The 15186-nt window shown below is 38.4% G+C and overlaps 1 protein-coding gene across 4 annotated transcripts in view; it reads left to right on the forward strand.

Moving 5' to 3' along the window:
* MYO5A (myosin VA) overlaps positions 1-14839 on the forward strand; it is a 64602-nt gene extending 49763 nt beyond the window's left edge. Inside the window, exons 25-41 of one of the 4 annotated variants that reach the window (XM_053461905.1) lie at positions 19-132; positions 863-1006; positions 1243-1296; positions 1776-2003; positions 3657-3757; positions 4409-4489; positions 5236-5434; positions 5960-6034; positions 7553-7646; positions 8630-8776; positions 9400-9554; positions 10059-10148; positions 11570-11720; positions 12125-12407; positions 12673-12847; positions 13255-13335; positions 14042-14839. In XM_053461905.1, coding sequence (XP_053317880.1) covers positions 19-132; positions 863-1006; positions 1243-1296; positions 1776-2003; positions 3657-3757; positions 4409-4489; positions 5236-5434; positions 5960-6034; positions 7553-7646; positions 8630-8776; positions 9400-9554; positions 10059-10148; positions 11570-11720; positions 12125-12407; positions 12673-12847; positions 13255-13335; positions 14042-14194 — 2325 coding nt within the window. In that variant the 3' untranslated portion in view covers positions 14195-14839. The remainder of the gene's footprint in view (positions 1-18; positions 133-862; positions 1007-1242; positions 1297-1775; positions 2004-3656; positions 3758-4408; positions 4490-5235; positions 5435-5959; positions 6035-7552; positions 7647-8629; positions 8777-9399; positions 9555-10058; positions 10149-11569; positions 11721-12124; positions 12408-12672; positions 12848-13254; positions 13336-14041) is intronic. The other 3 variants (XM_053461906.1, XM_053461907.1, XM_053461908.1) reach the window with 3 other exon arrangements.
* Positions 14840-15186: the final 347 nt, after the last annotated feature.

A 15186-nucleotide genomic window follows, 5' to 3' on the forward strand; every position in this document is an offset into this window, starting at 1 on the left:
TAACTTCTGGTTTTGCAGAGCCTTCCAAAACCAGGACATAAGCGGACGGACTCCACACATAGCAGCAATGAATCAGAGTACACTTTCAGCTCCGAAGTCACAGAATCAGAAGACTTTCCTTATAGAAATGAAGTGAGTGTTCAAATGCAAACATAGCCCTCGTTTTGCTGATTTTAGGGCTATTATGCACAAATCCTTAATTTATCATGCATATCACAGATTGGTGCCCATTATACCCATTATTCCCCAGTATACGTAGTCCGCTCAAATTACAGGACTGAAAACGACATGCCAATTTTCTAATAATTTTTGTTGGGTGTGAGCAGCTACTTTTCAAGCTAATTATTATTGTTATAAAGGAGTGAAGGAGTTATGCTATAATAATTGTAATAATATTAGTTGGCTAGTTTTAAGAACACCTAGAAAACTAGAATAAAGAGATAAGAAGCAGTATGGTTATTGTTTCATATCTAGAGAAAGCTAAAGAAAAAAAAAAGCCTCCAGGGCAGATAATCAAAGTGCATCGTTAACATATGCCCCAAATTAAGCTGGAACATGAGCAATGTCAGCACAACACCTTTTCATGTTCTTTCAATAGGAAGATTTAAAGTGGGAGGACGCGATAACTTAGGTGCTATAGTAGATTATGCATGAAAAGTGATTCTGGTATAAATTTTGGAATTTTTTTTCATAGCAATAAATGGAGAGTAACTTGGCTTGCAATGGTTAGAAGGCCAGTGTGTTTGATTGCTGTTTCCGTAATTATTTAGACATTGAATGTGTTACTGGTTCCTCTTTCAGCTGACACCACCGTATTGGTCCTTTGATGGTTTAATAGTGTTGTTCTTGCCTTGTGTGACAGGAGCCAGCTGACAGGAAAGCTCCGCTGGACATGTCTCTGTTCCTGAAGCTTCAGAAACGTGTTAAAGAATTGGAGCATGAGAAGCAAATCCTACAGGATGACCTGGACAAAAAGGAAGAACAAATTATACGGGCCAAGAGTAAGGTATGTATAGAAAAGTATAGTAAGATATAAAATAAACATATGCATATATGTACAATATAAATTTATATAATTGATTAAAACACAAATTGAAAAGAGAGAGTGTGTGCTGACTTTTTTTTAATAAGAGCAGATTTCAGTCGTTCCTGGTGGGAAACTAATTAAAGAACGGTTTTGCTCAGTGAATCTTTTAACGCATCATTTCTTTTTGTGTTTTTTATTTATTTCCTTTAAATTAGGAGGAGGCCAAGTCACCAGCGAGAGGTACAGAATTCGAGTATGAATCACTCAAGGTAAAGAAAAAACTGTTCAAGAATAAAATAGCGTTCTTCATGATCGTGAATATATTGTCACCAATTGCAAGAAAATATATACGCTGAAAAAAAAAAATAATAAAAAAAAAAATATATATATATATATATATATATATATATATATATATATATTACTCCATATATGTAATCACACCTGTATGTCTTTTCTGCAGTATAGGATGTATTTACTATTGTATAAAATTAATAATTATTATTATTACCCTTACACAGCTAATTGATGGTTCTGTGGTTGCTGCACATGTCATGCTAATCTAGGGTACAAAACCTTAATTATTTGTGGTGGTGTTTTCTAGGCACCAGATATCATATCCATGCCCTGTAATACAAAGTTACGGTACATGCAGCTCAGCCTATTCCCTTTGCTTAGTTTAAGACTAAACTAATGGAGTATATTAGAAAAAAAAATAGTTAAGAAAGTCAACCTCTTCTATCCAAAGCGCCAGGAGCTTGAGTCTGAGAACAAGAAGTTGAAGAATGAGTTGAATGAACTGCGGCGAGCAATCACAGAGAAGCCCTCTCCAAATGCTGCAGGTCCAGGGTCACCGGTCTATAAAGTCCTCTTAGAACAAATGACCTCAGTCAGCGAGGAACTTGAAGTTCGCAAGGAAGAAGTCCTCATTTTGAGATCTCAGCTGGTGAGCCAGATGGAAGCCATTCCTCGCAAGGTGAGCACATACTTTATATCTGATCCGATTAGCAGTAGACTTAAAATATGCTCAACATGATCTTGTAATACAACTTTTATATGGAGTAATGAAAACTTGTTTTGTTGTTTTTTTAAGATAGCAGCTTCTAGATATTTTTAGGTGGTCGGTAAATGTATGGGTTTACTCATTAAGGTCCAACTCTGATAAGTTATTCTTCTTCAAGAAGGGATGATCTGGTCCCTTCTAGTCTGTAAAGAAATCTCAGCATTATCTATGCATTATGAAGGTGCAGCACAGACCTTGTTGGTCCTTCATAATGCAAAGTTAAATGGATTCTCACAGGCAGCTCCCACACAAATGTGCATTAAAGCGAGGATTTTAATGGGAGTGATTTCCAGCCAGCGATTGACTATTTCTAGCCACCAAAAACGGGTGGAGGTAGAGGCAGTGGTGCGATGGAGCTGCAGCATCTCCAGGATATACGTGGGATTTCTTTTGTGCCATAAAGAATGCATGTTAATCTAGTTATTAAGTACTTTCATCGTTGATGAGTCTTTGTGGGGTATTAGACTGTCTATGTGGGATATAAAGCAAAACATTTCATCTCATCTATACCTGACAGTCTGGTGTATAAACCCCACTATGTAGCTGAAACCTTCATTGTCAAATATTAGAAACTATATTTGATCCTTTATCTTATTTTTTTTACTTTGTTTTCTTTTTGTTCGCGCACCATATTTATCCTAATGAAGGATGATAAGGTAACAATTGATATTGTTGCTGCTGTCGCTTTTCGCATGCGGCCCTTTTTTCTGTCGCTTTCTCTGCGCAAAGCGATTTCCACTCAGGATAAATTGCGAGCAGAAGTGCATGGCTGCATAACTTATGCATTTATTGCTAGAAAGCCCTGCTATCTTGTCTGGTGTTAAGTCACTTTGATGCTTCTAGAACTCCTTTGGTGCGCTTGCAGTGTTCCTAAAGACCATCAGACACTTGCTTACAGCTTTAACATGCATTGTTCGCTGATGTCATTGATATCAATCCTGCTGTGTGTTGCTTGATGTGTCTCGTTATTCATGTACACATGTAATTAACTAATGTACAACTAACCATTGAACATTAATTACACTTTTAACACATGGGTGTTATCGCCATAGTGAATGTTAGGATCGACATCTGCAATGGCCCAGATCACGTAAACGCAGGATACTTCACTAACTGACAAGTTATCTCAGACACAAGGGACGTCTGTCCCATTTTCAGAAGTTCAGTATACTGCCCTGTTGGGCTTACGACATTATATATTTCACGAGTTGTTTATTCTTGTAAGATGTATCCCCTGCAGATTATACTCCTGAAGTGTTATCCTTTTATAATGATTGCAGAGTGCTTTGTACAGTCACTGTATACCTATTGCATACCATCTAGTTTATTAGTAGTACCCTCTGGATAGAGGCATGAATATGGGCAATCGTTAGGATTAACCAACGTGCCTATTGATTTATTCAGTTTTATGAAGTCTCCTTTTTAACCTGTGTATTTAGCCATAAGCCTGTTCGGTACCGTCCTGTTTTAGAACAGTAAACTTTACAGCGATACTTTACTTCAGCTCCAATACACTTACCCCAGACCGTGTTCTGTAGACACCTAACTTACTTGTTCTTTCCCCAGGACACGATGACTGACACCCTGCCCCTCTCTGAAGATGTACAGAAGATGAAAGATAAAAAAGAAATAGCTCAGGCATATACTGGAATGAAAGAAACCAACAAGTATGTATTTATGTTAAATGTCTCTTTCTACTGTTTATTATAGTGGGTTATTATCTCTTGAAAGGATCTGTTATCAACAAGATGGCAATTGCAGGGCTGAAGATGGGACCCTGGTGGCACAGTGCCACATTAGTCTGCTTAACAGGCTGACGGATTATGTCTAGAACCCACGGCATTGAGGTGTCATTTTTGGGAACCGTCTTGAACCTTTCTCCTGTGGTTTTGATGACGAGTTTTTGAAGCATTTACACACTTACGCAATCATTAGCTTTTCTCAAAGATATTAGGACTGGCCTCCATTCATGTGCAGTATGAGCGTGAATTGGGTGCCGACATTATTATTATTATTGTTTTATATAGCACCATCATATGCCCCAGCGCTGTACAACAGGTAGCCAGGACATAACAAGTAGTGTATAACATAACAATTAGACTTACAGAAACCGGTGAGGAGGGCCCTGCTTCAACGAGCTTACAATCTAGAGGGTCTGTGATTAATAGGTTGCGTTCATCGCCATGTTTAACGTATTACTTGTGTTTTTGTTCTTCAGTTTTGATGAGTTATCCTTCCTTTGACATTTTTATAAATCCATCTGTATTTTTGCTTCCCCCCTCCTCCTGTTTCTTCCTTTCTGTAACTTTCTTTAAAAGAATCCTACCTCAAGACTACCATATGCTGAATGAGGACGGAGAGCTCTGGCTGGTGTATGAAGGGTTAAAACAGGCCAACAGGTTACCCGAATTCTCACGCTGTGGCGTTTGCAATTTACTAACCATGCCATGAGCTTACAAGGGCACTAATTAGATGGTCTTGGGGTGTTTTCAGCAATTATTATGAGGATGGCATTTTTTTTCCTTCTTCCTAAAAATGTATTAATGTAACTTTTTAACAGGTATCGGCTTTAAATGCTTGCAATGGTTTGAAAACTCCTTATTACATTATGTTACATTTATTTATAAAGCGCCGGCAGATTCCGCAGCACTGTTACAGTTAGTAGAACAATTTAGAAACGCATACAATAACACATACAATAACACACACTATAACACACTATAACACACAATAACACATACAATAACAAACTGGTGCAAAGGAGAAGAGGGCCCTGTTCTTGCGAGCTTACAATCTACTTATGGGAAGCTTCCCAGGATTCTCAGCCATTCAGCCTAGCATTGCAGCTATATACATTTGTAGATTGATGTAATGTTTACATCCTACTCTTTTCCACTGTATTTCCGCTAATATCTTGCGCTGGGCCATGGGTGTTTGTCATTTGATATAGATCCGTGTGATGGTTTCCATTTGTGAAGCCATAGGGTGCGCCTGTTCTTTGCTTTGCTATGTACACGCTGCATCCTGAAGGTTTAGCAAGTCCCGCACTGTTGGCGAGAGATGCCACCATGGTGGAGGTGCCATATTTACCTTGGCCCTGTCCGTATGTGCATGTTAAGCATCTGTCTTTGCTGTTTCTTTGCAGGGTTCTAGAGGCTCAACTACAAACACAGAGAAGGAGCTTTGAGAACGAAGTGGAAGCTCTCCGGGGAGAAATCCAGGGTCTCAAAGAAGAGAACAACCGACAGCAGCAGCTTCTAGCCCAGAACCTGCAGCTTCCTCCCGAGGCCCGTATCGAGGCCAGCTTACAGCATGAAATCACCCGGCTGACTAACGAAAACTTGGTATGTATCCCAAAAAAATACTTTCCTTTGGCGTGCGTTGTGACCCAAAGCTTTGTACCAGACCCCCGTCTCCATTATGATTCACATGATCGTCCTTGTGTTTTGTTCCATGATCACAAAATAATTCATAACCTCACACCAATACATAATTTAATGATTTATAGTGCTGTACACATCCCATGGGTTCCTCAGCCAGCTAATTTATATTAACACTATATGGAACCCTGAGCTATGGAAGTTTGTAGCAGATTATATACGGTAAAGTAAGAATATGTTAAACACAATTAGCTTTTTTGGCATTATATTGGCTTCTTAAGATGTGCCAATGTAGAATATTCACTGCCTTAGTTCTGGGCCTTTCTCGATGCTTCCCAGGTTAAAAGGGATTACTAAATTTTGACAAGAACCATTGTTGAGAGATAAAGTTATTTATGTAAATTTTACCCATGCCTATTTAAATTAAACAAAATACATTTGCTGTTGTTGTCCAAAGAGGGAGAACATCCACTTTGCCTGTTTTTCCAGTTTTTTGAGGAGTTATATGCAGATGACCCCATGAAGTATCAGTCGTACCGGATTTCACTTTACAGACGGATCATTGTATGTAAATCACGCCCCCGCGTGTTCGCTTGTCCCGTGTATGTTGCTGAGAACTAACAGCGAATCACCGTGGCTGGCTTCTTGTTCGTAAAATTGTGACACAGCCGTGTTCATTACTCCACCACTTTGTTCGTCATCCCACCACGTCTTGTTAGTCTTTTGATGATCTTTGCTTACTAACCTAAACTCTTAACACTGACAGTTACTACATCATAGCAGACTAAGAAGGATTTTCTAAAGGTGCCAATTCGTGGCTTACTTTAGACTAGTGCCAATAGCCTTTAGCATCTCCTGGTAGACCAACTATGATTGCATCTCTTCACTTAGTACAAGTGTAGCTTGGAAGCTGTTTTCCAACCAGAGTCCAGAACGGTCCTTTCAAATGCTATGCAGTAGAAAACTCAATCAATTACATCATCTAAGCGTTCGAGAGAGCAGTTTTACAAGAAACCGGTGTCTACAAGCAAAATGAAGATACTGCTTGTAGTAAAATATCCTACTCACGACGCAGAGAAGGCAAGAGTAACTTTGCACAAAATGAAGACTTTAGTATTCCAATATTTACTTGGTAGTCTGATGTCTGTGAAATGTCCTTTTCAAATGAAAACCCAAAAAAGAAAACTAAAGCCTTCGTTACTCCTGTATGATAGGTGATATAAGATACGATTCTGGCACTTTTTTTCAAGGATTCCGATGCTTTGGATTGTCTTATTATAAAAAGCGGTATCTGTAGGTCCAGGAAGGTTTATGCTACGTGATGATCTTTGGCTATATTTGATTTTGTCAGAAGCCATGCTCTTTTGGGACTGCTTTCTTGACGATTGTTGAAGATTGTCTGTGTTGTACTACTGGCAACATTTTGATTCCAGCTCTAGAGTCCTGTAAAAAATATTAGTGTGCATTTTACAACACAGGCGCCAAGGAGTCATTCGCTGATCAGTGAATTTGCTGTGCGTTGAACTATTTCAGTTCCTGGACTGTATTTTACATATATACCATTTTTTAGAGCAGAGCAAATACATTTGCATGCGCATTTTCCTTCTATATGTTTCTAAAAATATGTATTACTATAAAGAAAGAAACCGATCAGAGTTGTTGTACTTAAAACCTTTAGACCTATATTATAACGTGAGCAAAATTTTGTAGTTTATGCGTTAGTTTACATTACTTAACCAGCAATCATATCCAGGGGATTTTAATTTGCATGGATACGTAAAATATAACATACATTTAATTTACTAGCCCTCTTGTATGTTTTGTATGTCAGTCAACTGGATTTTTATCCTGTACTATCTCCTCTAGGAGGCTAGTTATTCATCGTTTTCCTTTAATACGTGTTTACCCATTTTATAACTATTATATTTAAACAGTGCACACTTCGGTTGATGGCCACTTGGTGGCGCTACTACACAGCTTTCGTTCCAACTCCTATACTAACCATGCGTGTCTGTAAAGGTACGATATATATGTTTTTTTCTTATATATTTTATGAAGGAGATCTTTTTTTCATACGTTTAGGATCTGATGGAGCAACTTGAAAAGCAAGATAAGACTGTCAGAAAACTGAAGAAGCAACTGAAAGTGTTTGCCAAGAAAATAGGAGAGCTTGAAGGTATTTAAGACTTGTTATATGTACTTTAGTAATGCTATTATTATTTTCATGTTCAGTTTCAATTTGTTGTAGGATTGAACCTTTTTATGTAGACAATTTGCGTTTATAGGTTAATTATCCAAGAGCGTTAGCCGAGTCTGATTGCTTGCATTGTGAATCACTGCTTGTTAAGTTCCCTTATTATGTTATTAAACCTAACTGAAGTCCCTTTAAATGCGTAGGCACATCTGATATCAAACATCTGATAATAACAAGACTAATTCGGTCTGCAAGGGCTTAGATATAGATATAGATCTGGCTATGCATCTATTTATGTGCCTGGCTTATGGAAAATCAATTAAAGGGCTGCTTCAGCCGTATTTGCATGTTATATGCATATTGTATTAATTTTTAATGGACACTAATACATTTACTGCATGCAATTAGTGCAGGCGTTCCTTTAGATAATGTAGTTGGAAAACAAGACCCCTCGCCCAGCCTTTTCTACGAAAAGCATGAATTATACAGATGTACACTTCCTGTACGCGCTTAGTAAATCTCATTCTACCCAGAGCGAACCTGCCATTAAAACCAGATGCCATGTATGCGGTCTAAGCACTGATGTTCTACTAGCTTGCAATGATGGCTATTAATCCCGTTGATGGGAGTGGGAGTTCAGATGCCATTGACTTCAATATGAGTGCAACAGAGTATTTCTAGTATATTTTAACATAAGAACCCTGTAAATGTAAGTGTATTTGACATGCCTTTCACAGCGGTAATATAACCGTGAATACGCAGTTCCAACATGATGTCCTATGATGAGAATAGAATGCACACCTAATAATACTTTTCTTTAAGAAAGGCTTACGATGTATTTTGTTGATTAGGATTCCGGCTGTTACGTTTTATTATCGTATAACATCTATCTTGCCATATATCCAGATAGCTGAAAAGTCACGCCAGGAATTATTAGGTTAACTGTTTTCCCCTCATTATTATAGTGGGTCAAGTTGAGAATGTGTCTCCTGGGCAAATAGTGGATGAGCCAATTCGTCCTGTAAATATTCCACGCAAAGAAAAGGACTTCCAAGGAATGCTAGAGTACAAAAAGGATGATGAGCCAAAGCTGGTCAAGAATCTTATTTTAGGCAAGTATTCTTTATCCATCAGGTAGAGATATATATTATATATATATATATATATATATATATATATATATATATACACACACACACACACAAACACACACAATTATAGGTGGGTATCTCATGGTTACAGGTATCTGGATCTTTGATATACTGTGGTCATCTTAGAAATGAAAGCAGCCGGGGATCCGAAATCTGAAAAGTGCCTGCTACTTACTAAAACGATGGAGGGGATAAGGGTTAAAACAGACTTTTAACCTTCTGTAGTTCTTTAACATGGGGTTGTCTAACGTGTGTTACAGCTCCACCAATGATGACTGCGTATTAAAGGACTTTGTAAATACATCAATATGCATTACTTATTTGTAAATAAAAATGTAAAGTTAAATGTAAACATTGACATCTTACATAAAAATAAGAAAGACTGTCTTGGTGAAAAAGCTGATGGTCCAGAGATGAATTCCGCTCTGCATTTGCATGTATGCATACCAAAAAAAAATGTCATTTAAAGGTGACACCCAACTCTCCTGTGAATTAAACTGGATATGATGTCCCTTCAAGACATTACTTGTATTTTAATGACATTGTACCAACTGTAATTGTCGTCATGTTATTGCCCTTTGTAGAGCTGAAGCCCCGTGGAGTGGCTGTAAACCTTATCCCAGGATTACCAGCATACATCTTGTTTATGTGCGTGCGCCACGCTGATTATCTTAATGATGATCAGAAAGTGCGTTCCCTCCTCACATCAACTATCAATGGCATCAAAAAGATCTTGAAGGTGAGTCAATATTTGTTATCATAATTCGCTGTTAGAATTCGTCATCTCGCGTGTAACATATAAGCGTCACGCTTTAATTGTCAGCATCATCTTTCACAAATGATTCTGTGCTGGTTGGATCTAACTGGGGGCCCTGGGATCTAGAGCCGGACACGGTCATAAGAATGTTACGGTGCTGGTGGCACAGGGCCAAAAGGTGAATTCATACGGGCGGCTCCTGAAGGTGGTAGACTTCATGCATGGTGACTTCTTTTCCACTGCCGAACAATAGACATCATTACGCTGTACACTCCTGTCAGAATACTTGAGTTTGCTGTTCTTCACCAGGGTTAACCCCTTGCTTCATCAGAAAAGCAGGACTGGACCCTTGGCCCTGTTAAGGTTAAGCCAAACCCTTGGGATTAAAACGTTCTATTATGCTTTGATTGCGAGTGTTCCCTTTGTTTTTCTGTCACCCAGACTGAAGTTTTTAATCGTTATTTTTGCTTGCTTCTTTCTCTGCAGAAAAGAGGGGATGATTTTGAAACGGTGTCTTTCTGGCTTTCTAACACTTGCCGATTCCTGCATTGCCTGAAACAATACAGCGGTGAAGAGGTACATTGAATGTGTTCTTTGGGAAATTGTTGACTGTATGGATGCTATTGAATGATTTCGTATCATATCTTACATAATCATATATTTAGTCCTATTCATATTCAACATGAATGTCAATAAACAGACCAAAACAATGTGTGACAAGACAACAACATAAAGAGCCATACTGGGGCAAAGTGATCAAATTGGATCAGTTGGACTGCTCCTTTGTATGTGCCGACCTCCCCATTAAATGTGTCTCTGTTTTGTACCATGTTGGTCACCAGGAGACCCGAACAATTAACCGTTTCATTCTCTGGGGATTTTGTTTGCCAGAAATTATTTTATCAAGTGTTGGGAGTTTCTTAGGAAGTATGTTGCTGTCCCCAGTCCTATCTTTACAGTCAGAGAAGAGGAATACCTTCAAAACCTGTTACATAAAATGGCTTAGACAACTTGCCAGCATTTGTTCTGCAAATCCCACCTTCACAGTGATGAACAATACATTTAGCCAAACACTCCATCAGTTCCCGTGGTTATTGATACACATTTAGTACTTTACATAAAGACCCATATTTATAATGAGCAGTCATAATTCTATTCTGTCGGAGCATTCAGGTTCCGAGTAGTAAATCTGCTTCATTAGTCTAAGCATCTTGGGATCTAAATCTGACAAACGTTATCCTTTGTTCCTGCCAGCACTTCCATCTTTAATTCTTTACGGTTATACGGCTTCTCCCCCTTGACCCACAAACTTTCAGCATCGCTTTCTTTTCTCCCCTAACTAGATAGGGAAACTTTCTATTAATATGCAGTAACTGTATGTTATCTGGAGCAGGTGCCATTAGGACCTCATTGGGTGCATTTTGGTATAAAAAAAATCTCTTTATGATACTTTTGATATGTTTTTTTTCATGTTCCTAAACCTAACCACGTGAGTATATCATGAATCAGCACTACTGTCCTATAGTCCTACTTTATACTCTTCGCGCTACAATCCAGCCTAAGTTGAACATTAGGTGTTGGGTAACTTCAGGCTGCTATAATCCACCATAAGAGATCCTACTCTCTTTGTCCCGTATAATGAAGTGCACATGGATAGAATTGCCTGTAATGCTATGGTTGAGCGGTGGATCAAGCCAACCATAACACAGCCTTGTACTGCTAAACTACACATTGAAACATTATGATCCTTTCCTCGTTGGTTCTATAGATTTCCCCCGGGAAATAGTGAAAACGTTTGTATCTGTTTTAGTTAACTCTCCAACAAAGCCATTTATATAATGTGCTATAAAATAATTTAATTCTTTAATTCTTATTTTGGGTTATTTGTGAAAAGGTCAGAATGGTCAGTTGTGTTATTTGGAGTGGTTACGCTGTCTGACAGTCTGAAGAAGAATGATATTGTTAATGTGTGTGTATGTTTTCATTCTCCTCTGCAGAGTTTTATGAAGCACAACTCACCGCGGCAGAATGAGCATTGCCTCACTAACTTTGACCTGGCTGAATACAGACAAGTGTTGAGTGACCTGGCCATTCAGATATACCAGCAACTGGTTCGCGTGTTAGAGAACATCTTACAGCCGATGATTGGTGAGCGTATTTTTTTAAAAGGATTGAGATCTGCACGCAGGTTTTTAAAATAGGAATATATGTGGTGATTTATCTGTGTTTTACTTCTTTGTACTTCATTGTACACAAAAAGCTGATAATGGCAGTCTAAGGGAGACTATTACTAAGTATTTATGATTATAGAGGTAATAAATAGACAGTAAATCTGAACATGTGGATGATTATTAGCCTTCTCAATATGCCTTTTTATCATATAAGTTAAGCTTGTAGATAATGTGCCTGTCGTGGATTTGCTGCTAAATGATTAACAAATGGAAAGTCTGGCTGCATTTTAGGTTTTGCACATGGTATTCGTTGGTATGTTCTGCTGCTCTTGCATTGGTAAACTCATTGCCCTCCGTTCTTGTCCTCTTTTGTTGGAACAGTTTCAGGAATGCTGGAGCATGAAACTATTCAGGGTGTCTCTGGGGTGAAGCCCACAGGTCTGCGGAAGAGGACCTCGAGTATAGCCGACGAAGGAACTTACACGTTGGATTCCATCGTCAGACAGCTGAACACTTTCCATTCTATAATGTGCCAGCACGGGACGGATCCAGAGCTAATCAAGCAAGTGGTAAAGCAAATGTTCTACATCATTGGTGCTGTGACACTGAACAACCTGCTTCTCAGAAAGGACATGTGTTCATGGAGCAAGGGGATGCAGATAAGGTAAGACTGGTATCCCGCTGAGCACATATCTTCCAGGGTCTCATTTCACAAACAGAGCTTGGTAGAAATCCCTCATGACAAAAGTATGAAAACAGGCAAGACCCCAGAAGGGATAAAAATAATGTTCAAACAGTATTGTAATGTGTGTGGAGGGGGTGTTAAAAAATATGTTGTAGTGGGTCAAACAGAATGAAAAGGAATCTCTGATAGAGATGATTGACAGCAGTGTGCTATATAGACCCATCTGACATTTTACTGTCCAAAGGTACAATGTGAGCCAGCTTGAGGAATGGCTGCGTGACAAGAACCTGATGAATAGTGGCGCTAAGGAGACCCTGGAGCCGTTAATTCAGGCAGCTCAGTTACTCCAGGTGAAAAAGAAGACAGATGAGGATGCGGAAGCCATCTGCTCCATGTGTAACGCCCTCACTATGGCACAGGTAACTAATTCAAGGTCCTCCTGGTTTCCTATGACACGTGATAACCAAAGTCAATCCTCTTTGGTAGTCAGACATTTCTAACAATATAGAATGTGTTTTTCTTGTATTTAGCAAATAGTTTAACCATTGTGTTGCCATAGCAGTCCTTGAGACAATTGTACAATGATGTTGTGTAATGTCTGCAGTGTCACTGAATACAGTTTAAGAATGAACATTAATTATTTCCTGGGATTTATCTGATGATCATGTAATATTATCTGTACAAAAATATGTAATTTAGAAATCCCCAGTTTAGAAAAGCCAAGTAGCTCTGGCACCCAGTATAGGCTACTACTTACTCGATAAGGACTAAAATATTATTGTGTGAATATGAAACATTAACAATTATACATTGTCTATCCCTGCAGATTGTCAAGGTTTTAAATTTGTATACTCCTGTAAATGAGTTTGAAGAGAGGGTCTTGGTATCATTTATACGTAACATACAGGTACGTACCGTGCAAAAGCTATTGTTTTCTAAATTAAACTTTTATATGTACAATTTATGTGCAGTCTACATATATGTACAACCACATCTATTGGATAAATATAGTTATATGGGGGGCATTTAAGAAAATCATTTAATTTCCATAACTTTTTTTTTTCGGGTTTATTTTGGTATGTGATGCATGGTTTGCCCTAAACTAGGTGTCTATATTAATAGCTTAATTTGTCATGAAATAAATATAGGTTTCCCTAGATAAAGTGTAAGCTGTTTGTAAGGTTGTAACTATAGCAAAAATTCAATTGGTCAGTTCTCCCATGGGGAAGAATGAGTGCTTAAACGGTTAAGACAGCTGTTTCAGGAGTAAGTACATATTTCTGAAAACCATTATTTATTCCACTGTTGAAAACCAATACATTGGCCAAACCAGCCATTTAACAGGGGAAACACCCGCACATCTTTGCTAACATCTGTCAATCCCACACTGCCAATGTTATACCGAGGAAAAAAAGGTAGTCTCCTATTGTCTCACTTCCCCCTCAACCGCCGACTAGATTGTAAGCTCACAAGAGCAGGGCCCTCTTCTCCTTTGCACCAGTTTGTAATTCTATGTGTTTCTAAATTGTTCTGACTGTAACAGCGCAGCGGAATCTGCAATAAATGTAATGTAATGTAGCCTTTACTCTTCAATTTTCCTTCTTGTATTTCAGATGCGTTTAAGAGACCGGAAAGACTCCCCACAGCTGCTAATGGATGCTAAGCACATCTTCCCTGTCACCTTCCCATTTAACCCATCATCTCTTGCTCTAGAAACAATCCAGATCCCCGGCAGTCTCGGCCTCGGATTCCTCTCTCGTGTCTAAGTACAGCTGTACTGCCCCATTTGGATGTTCCGTCCATCCGACATAAGCTTCGATGCTACATGTTCCAAACCCCCTGAGTAACACTGGAAGCATTTTGGAATCCATAAATGCACCATTAGACGATAAGCAAGCGTCTCGATAGCTCACACACTCCGTACAAGAGACCAAGCTAAAGATGGTGTTCGATATTGTTCAATGGAGCGGTTTATATGAGTTATATTGTCTTGACCCATCAATGATTTTATAAGTCCTTTACCATGTACTTACTGTGGAAGGGACAGCATTCTATCACTGTCAGGGCAAGAGGCGATATGTGTTTTATTGGGGAAAAATACCATTTACTCAAAGCTAGAAGAAAATAAGAAGAAGTTGTGTAGAATAATATAGCTGTCGGTCTGTTTTATCAGTGTGCTTAACCGGACACACTTGTGCCAACAGCCCAACAGAAATCTTTATTTATCACAGTTTGAAGAAGAAAAAGCTATAAAAGTATTGAGTAATAAAGTCAGCTAGTATGTATTGTAGATGTATGTTTGTTAGCATTGTGGTTTCCTATGCATATTAAATTGCTGCTCTGTAATGTGCTCTTCTAATGTTCCAATATTATGGTATTAGGCACTACAAAATAAACGATTCATCTCTTTATTATCCGGTATGTTTACAGTCCAATGTGATCTGTTATCAGCGTAAGCCCCATAAAATGGAAGAATACTAAACCTGGAAAGATTAATAGGCACTTTAAGCACATATAGAAAACTAAAAACAAAAAAAAAGCCTTAATGAACAAAATATATCCTTTAACATGCGCGTGCCGGATGAAGTGGGAATTTCATAGTCTACGTCTCTGGACCTTTAAATGGTTTAAGTTCTTTATACACATTGTTGTCATTTTATGTCTTGTTTCAGAGTTTTAGGGGGTTTTGTTGTTTCAGTTTTGTTTAATGTATACTGTGTTCTTGTTGTGTTTCATTTTGTGTTGATGAACATCCTTA

Source organism: Spea bombifrons, chromosome 4, assembly GCF_027358695.1.
Source record: "Spea bombifrons isolate aSpeBom1 chromosome 4, aSpeBom1.2.pri, whole genome shotgun sequence".
In the NCBI taxonomy this organism is placed as follows: Eukaryota; Metazoa; Chordata; class Amphibia; order Anura; family Pelobatidae; genus Spea; species Spea bombifrons.